This window comes from Aplidium turbinatum, chromosome 11, assembly GCF_918807975.1.
Source record: "Aplidium turbinatum chromosome 11, kaAplTurb1.1, whole genome shotgun sequence".
NCBI classification, from domain to species: domain Eukaryota; kingdom Metazoa; phylum Chordata; class Ascidiacea; order Aplousobranchia; family Polyclinidae; genus Aplidium; species Aplidium turbinatum.
The window spans coordinates 23,369,265-23,375,788 of NC_137482.1; the positions used below are offsets into that span (position 1 = coordinate 23,369,265).

Here is a 6,524-nt window from a genome sequence, read left to right on the forward strand (position 1 = left end):
ACAATCTTTTCACGCTCTAACAAAATCAGTATTATTTGCACGGCTTTACATTTGCTAATCAGACTTCAACATTAAACAAAAAATAAGCCTTCAATTAATTACTATCCTTGAAGTTACAAATAATTTCTTGACCTGAAAACTGAATATTGATTTCCCTTTCAAGAGAGGTTGCAAATACTTAACTACAAACTTTCTGTGTTGTTTGCTCTTCAGCGTGCTCCCATGCATCCACCTTCTGTATAAATGCTTTCAAGCTTTATGTAAAATTTAACATAAAACTGTGATAATAGGTGAAGAAGAGTCCCATACTTGATCCAAACCTCAGGAAATGAAAAGATAAGATTCCCATTATACTAAGCCTTAAGCAGTAACGTGAGTAGGGCACCAGCTCCTTTCTCTTGGTCGCATTTCCTTCAGCAATTATGCTCACCCAATTTATTACACCCTGGGTAGAGGTGAGCGGTGGTTTTCAACAACCAGCTTAAGCCAGGAGTCGAACCAGGATTTCATTATTGGAAAGAGAGTGCCTGATCCACTGCGCCATCCCACCGCCGACATTCAGTAAAAATGTAAAAACATTATTTTTATGTTGTTAAACATTTTGGCAACAATTCAGAGATAATCCTATCTTAAATTATGTTCCTTAAGAAATTCTCCAATTTTTTTTGCAACTTGAGATCAGTGATGTTGTAGTTTTACAACAACAGCGACTGTGATAGCGATGGGTATGACAAGTCCAGGGATACCTAAACATTCAGGGATGCGAAACTACAAATACGAGGCGCCAACTGAAGGTACGACGTTGTCGCGATAAAAGCCATTGCTTTTCTAAGCTATTTGCAAAGCTTTACAAAGCCTGCAGTTACCATATAAGCACAATGATGATTAACGTTTTGCAATATACAAGTGACTGACATCTTCTCTGTTTTATTTCCAACGTTTCGCATGTGTAAACGACTTGCATCTTCAGTTACGTTGTTAAAAAACAATTGTAAAATCAAGAAATATGTAAAGTTCTATGATAAAATAACGCCAGCACATTAAATACAACGCATATCGACCAAATAAATTAGTTATTTCTAACGTTATGCAAATGCAAACGATTTCTATCTTTTCAATTACTTTGTCAAAATTAACTGCAAACAACAAGGAATAAGTAGGAGCTTGCTAGTGTAATGTTACACAGACTTCGACAACTACAACATGACTCCGACACTAAGTCGATTAAACTTATAATTATAATGACGTAATAAATGTCAGAATGTAAAAAGAATGGTGCAACACTGTCAAGGAAGCCTATTTAAAGGCGACCAATTATGACGTCATGAAAAGCGCGCAAAGTAAAATGCGAGACACTGGTAAGGGCGAATTCCCACACAATTATGAGTGCAACGGTGCGGTTCCAATACATTACATCCCCCTTTGTCTGAAGAAAGAAAGGAACTATCTGACGATACACAAACAGATTAAAATTATAGAGGGGGGTACACTATTAACTGCAGATGCAATAACGAGGTCACGTTTACTACACAATTTTCCAGTGACTCAAAGTGAACAGCAAGCATTAAACTTATAGTTCGTATACTCTCGTTGTGCAAACTCCGACAACAGCACAAGTCTACATTGTATGCATGATGCACAACACGAAATCTCCACGTATCACTATACAAAACGATTCAAGTTACACAAACACCATATCTATCAGGCGGCTTCACTATCCGGCCAGAACGGGTAGTACACGGTGCTGGCATATTATTTTTACATGGCACATTGGGCTCGTCGTTAAAATCATCTACAGCAACATTTTCGTTAGCAAAAAGTTTTCATCAGCATTCAGCAATAACGTTTTCATCAGCAGCAACGCTTTTATCAGCAATAACGTTTTTATCAGCAATAACGTTTTTATCAGCAGCAACGCTTTCATCAGCAATAACGTTTTCATCAGCAGCAACAAGTAGCTGCATTTTTCTAGATTTGACTGCGGGTATAATGGCCTAGACGATCGGTGATTAGTTTTCCTACTATCACAAAAATTCGCAAATTCGAACGTTAACTCGACAATCTGCCTCCACTTTTTAAAATTATCTGCAACATTTCCTTGTTGGAAATTCATCTCTGACTTTGTTGCTTGCATCGAATCCATCTCTGACACCATGTAATGTTGCACAGACTTCGACAACTACAACATGACTCCGACACTAAGTCGATTGAACTTATAATTGTAATAATGTAATAAATGTCAGAATGTAAGAAGAAATAGCACAACACTGTCAAGGAAGCCTAAAGGCGACCAATTATGACGTCATGAAAAGGGGTCCACGTCTTTTAGGCGCAGACAGTTAGGCGCCTGTTAAATAGGCGCGCACACTGTGGCGTCTGGATATTTAGGTGCGGAGCACTGTGGCGTCCGTTCATTTAGGTGCTATTCCTAGTAAAGTTTGCAGATTGTATCAGCTTGGCATGTAGGGCAATGCTTTTCACATAAAATGTTACATTGGTCAGAAACATATGTTGCATTAAAAAACATTATGTTTTTCTGTTCAATACAACATTTTGTGTGAAAAGCATTGCCCTACATGCCAAGCTGATACAATCTGCAGACTTTACTAAGAATAGCACCTAAATGAACGGGCGCCACAGTGCTCCGCACCTACATATCCAGACGCCACAGTGTGCGCGCCTATTTGACTGGCGCCTAACTGTCTGCGCCTAAAAGACTTGCTCCCATGAAAAGCGCATAAAGCAAAACGCGAGACACTGGTAAGGGCAAATTCTCACACAAAATTAAGAGTGCAACGGTGCGGTTCCAATACATTACAACTAGTACCGGTAAAATAACCATAGACGTAGCAGGGGGGCTAAAGGGTCCGTGGCTTTCCTAAATTTCTAATTAATTTAAGTCATGATGCAGTTTTTGTACCACTGCCACTGGTAAGTTTTCGTACTTTCCGGGCCGTTTTCTCTGGTTCCTCACGTCCAGGTGCATTAAAACGTTTCAACTCATTTTTAGCAAAACAATTAAATGCTGTTTGAAGAATGAGTTCGAAATTTGAGTGGCCTGCAGAACACATCTGTTTGAATGCACCTCTGTAAACGTTCGACGCCTCCACTATCTTTTTCAGGGCTCGTATAAACACGGAGCGCTGGTTTGGTGCAGTCCACAACTTCTCTTTTGCATTATAATCAGATATCACTGCACTGTAATAGTGAACAGCCAATGTTGTTGCAGAAAAACAAAATTCTGTTGGGACAGACAGACCACCTCGATTGGCAATTTCAAACAATTTCACATGCTCTTCAGATTCACATGTTGGGGCTGGGCAGTCATCACTTTTTACCAACAGAACTTTACAGGGCGAACACCGTCGTCTTCGGGATATACTTCTTGCAATGTAGCCACTCACAAAATATGCCACATTTGCATCTGTCTCCGACAAATCATCAAGTGTTACCTCTGAGAAAAACCTCTCGAGCCAAGAAACAATGGAGCTGTCTGCATTAATAAGCTTTCCGCTTCCCAGAGAAATAGAGTCAAGCAAACATAATTTGGATGCAGCCAGTATGCCATGTTGTTGAAGCAAACTCAACTTGCGTATTTTCTTTTCTGCCTCAAGCAGTTGCTTTATGGACATAAAAAAGTTTCCTCCACTAACCTGGCGGTACCACCCGAAACGGCCTTCGATTGGATCAGAGGTAAATTTTCCCGGTAACACATACTTCAATCCAATCTTGTCGTGCAAGTACTGAGCAAGTTCAGGCATTGCAGACATGGTTTGAATGCATGCTAGGAATGTTTGGTCTGTAAGCCCAGAAGTGCCGGATTGCTGCCATTTCACTAAAATATCCTTTGCTGACTTAAGAAAGCGTAAATTTGCAGGTTTTTCTTCTTCCGTTGAAGTAAACTTCATTGGCATGCACATCTCATAATTTTTTGTCATGCCTGAAATATATATATAAAAGCTGTTAAAAATAGTGAAGGCTGGTTAGAGTTCTAAAGTAAAGGTTCCCTGTATACCAAGTGCAAGGCCGTGTGCATCTTTGCATCTTTTAGTCTCAAAATTCAAAACATAATCAGATTGATTTTTCAATGAGCTTCTAAACTTACTCTGTAAGTAACAACTAGGTCATTTGTACACAAAAATAATAAAATTCTAGGAAAAAATCCAAATGTTTTACTTCAATTGCAAAAAATCTTTGTGCAGTTTTCTAAAAAGTTGTGCATAAACTGTACAGAAAATATGCCCAGAGAAAACTAGTAACATGTGCCGACGTGCCGTAACGACTGGCTATATTTAAAAATATTAATCACACTTGGAAAATATATATACCTTTGAATGGTGTTTTGACAGACATCACCTTCCAAACATTGCAGATGAATTGGAGAAATTTGGCAGTTTCCTTAAAGCCCGGATTGGTGTCAGCATACATAAGAAGTCCATTTACGGTGGATTCACTAAACACACCTGCAAGCGAAAAACCAAAACTATATATATATATGAATTGCAACTGCTGCAATCAATTTCTGGATTATATATATATACAATAAATATATATCATAATGTAATTTTCTTATACAAACTAAAACAAGTTAGATGACTAAATAATGTGAAAATGTAGCCTGCATAGGGTTGAAGGATCAACTGAAGATCCCGTGACCATTTTCTGGGGGAGAGGGAAGTTAAGTTTGAGTCAACCTTTGTAGGGGCGATCATCACCACTCCAAAGCACCGGGGAGGATCTTCATTTGAGCCCTGCTTACAAAAGCTACTGTACTTACTTAAAGCGTGTAAAGGTGAGGTGCGTGCAATATTGCTTGGGTTAAGTGATGCCTTCTTCAGTGCAAATGCTACTTTCAGAGGTTTATGCTCTTCAAGAGTGTACAAGCGCTTTATATGTGCAAATTCAGCTGTGCATTGCTCTCCCAAAATATGTTCAGCACCAGAAATATGAGGAATGTGGAATCGCTTCTTATTCACAAAATTGTTAAAAATGTTTTTAAAGTTGTGGGTGAAGTCAAACAAGAGAAATAAACGCTCTCCATTCCTTGAAGGATGTGCAATGCTGTTTGAGAGCTTATTGCTTCCACATAAATCCATAAACAACTTCCTGAAAATGCATAACCCATTATAAATCACACATAAATTTTAGCATGTAATATTAAACCAGTTTCATTCAATAGACAAGATGTTTCAAAAAACGTGACAGCATTTCTTTCAATCAAGGTTGTTTCAGTTTTGTCAGCCAAAAAAAACTGGCGAAAAACACTTTGCAATAAACTTGTAACTTTTCTCCATATTGGGACTTTAGTGCAGAAATTGTTTGCATAAAAACTATTACATTTTAACCATTTGCAGTCCAATTTTTTTGCAAAAAATTTTCAGATATCATAAAACCGGTTGGACTTTGATTGAATGTGAAAACAATAGCCTAATGCTTTAGCATGTTATTATAAAATGATAATCAAGGTGGAACAACAACTCTGAACTGCATTTCTTCTATTTTCACATTTTTAAAAATTCTGTTTTATGGACGGGTTGTGAAAAACAATATTGAAATAGGATTAAAATATAATACGTGACAGGGTGTTTAAAAAAATTTGACACCATTTACCTTTGAAATGTATTGAAATCATTGTTGTAAAAAAACCCATAAACATAGGATTTTTCACAACCTTGATTTTAATATATACATATTAAAGGTTAATGGTGTTAAATTTTTGAAACACCATGTAATCCTATTAAATTTGCTATAGATAGTTGTCATCAAGCACATTATAAGCTTACCTGTTGCACACATGATTGTCAACAGATATAGCAACAACAAAGAAAATTTCATCTAGAGATTGCATCACTTTGTTAAAGAAGGTTCGAAGCAGCTGTGTACTTATCTTTTCAATTGGCACCAGGCACACAACATCTTTATATTTTTTACATACTGATTGCACCATAAATGTCAACACGGTTTTCGCTCGTTGGCCTTCCTCTGTTAATCCAATGAAAGCGCCATTGCAATATTCAACCCTTTGTGCAGTGTATACCTCATCAATAAGCAAGGTTACCATTTTTTCTCCTTCAGATAAGTCGACAGTTCGTTGCTTCAGGTATTGCAAATCTATAGATTTAGTCTCTACATTACAATCACTCGAAACTTGCTGGAGTCTTCTGACTGATGGCAGTATAAAAAACTCACTAAGCTTTTTGTATAGTGAGTTGCTAGTGAGCTGCCACAGAAACGACATGGTTAGTAACCTGGGTGAATACCGTCGGCCATTTTTATCTATGTACAACAACTGAAGTTGCTCGGACACAAATTGAATTAGGGGTAAACCTTCATCTTGGCTTTCGTTTTCTTCCAGGTTTGCTTTGCATTGCTCAAGCGCTGCAACAGCCGACTTGGCAAAAGTCTTACTATTGTTACCACTTGGTGATTCTATAAGGTTTTTGCAGAATGCCAGAATATTGCAAAGCTCTGATACTTTGCTTAATGAATCGGAGCTCATCAGATGCTGAAATGTTTCTTGTGGC

At 37.8% G+C, this 6,524-nt stretch overlaps 1 protein-coding gene across 1 annotated transcript; it reads right to left on the reverse strand.

Annotated features, from left to right (window-relative positions):
* Positions 1-2,848: 2,848 nt before the first annotated feature.
* On the reverse strand, positions 2,849-4,333 carry LOC145780071 (uncharacterized). The gene is made up of 2 exons (XM_082591782.1): positions 4,329-4,333; positions 2,849-3,940 (listed from the first exon to the last, which is right to left on the reverse strand). The coding sequence occupies exon 2, from the start codon at positions 3,936-3,938 to the stop codon at positions 2,901-2,903; it is 1,038 nt and encodes a 345-aa protein (XP_082447908.1). The 5' UTR covers positions 3,939-3,940; positions 4,329-4,333; the 3' UTR covers positions 2,849-2,900.
* Positions 4,334-6,524: the final 2,191 nt, after the last annotated feature.

What these genes read in the sequence shown, in the direction of transcription:
- LOC145780071 (XM_082591782.1), bottom strand. Translation starts at nt 3,938, where the DNA reads ATGACAAAAAATTATGAGATGTGCATGCCAATGAAGTTTACTTCAACG.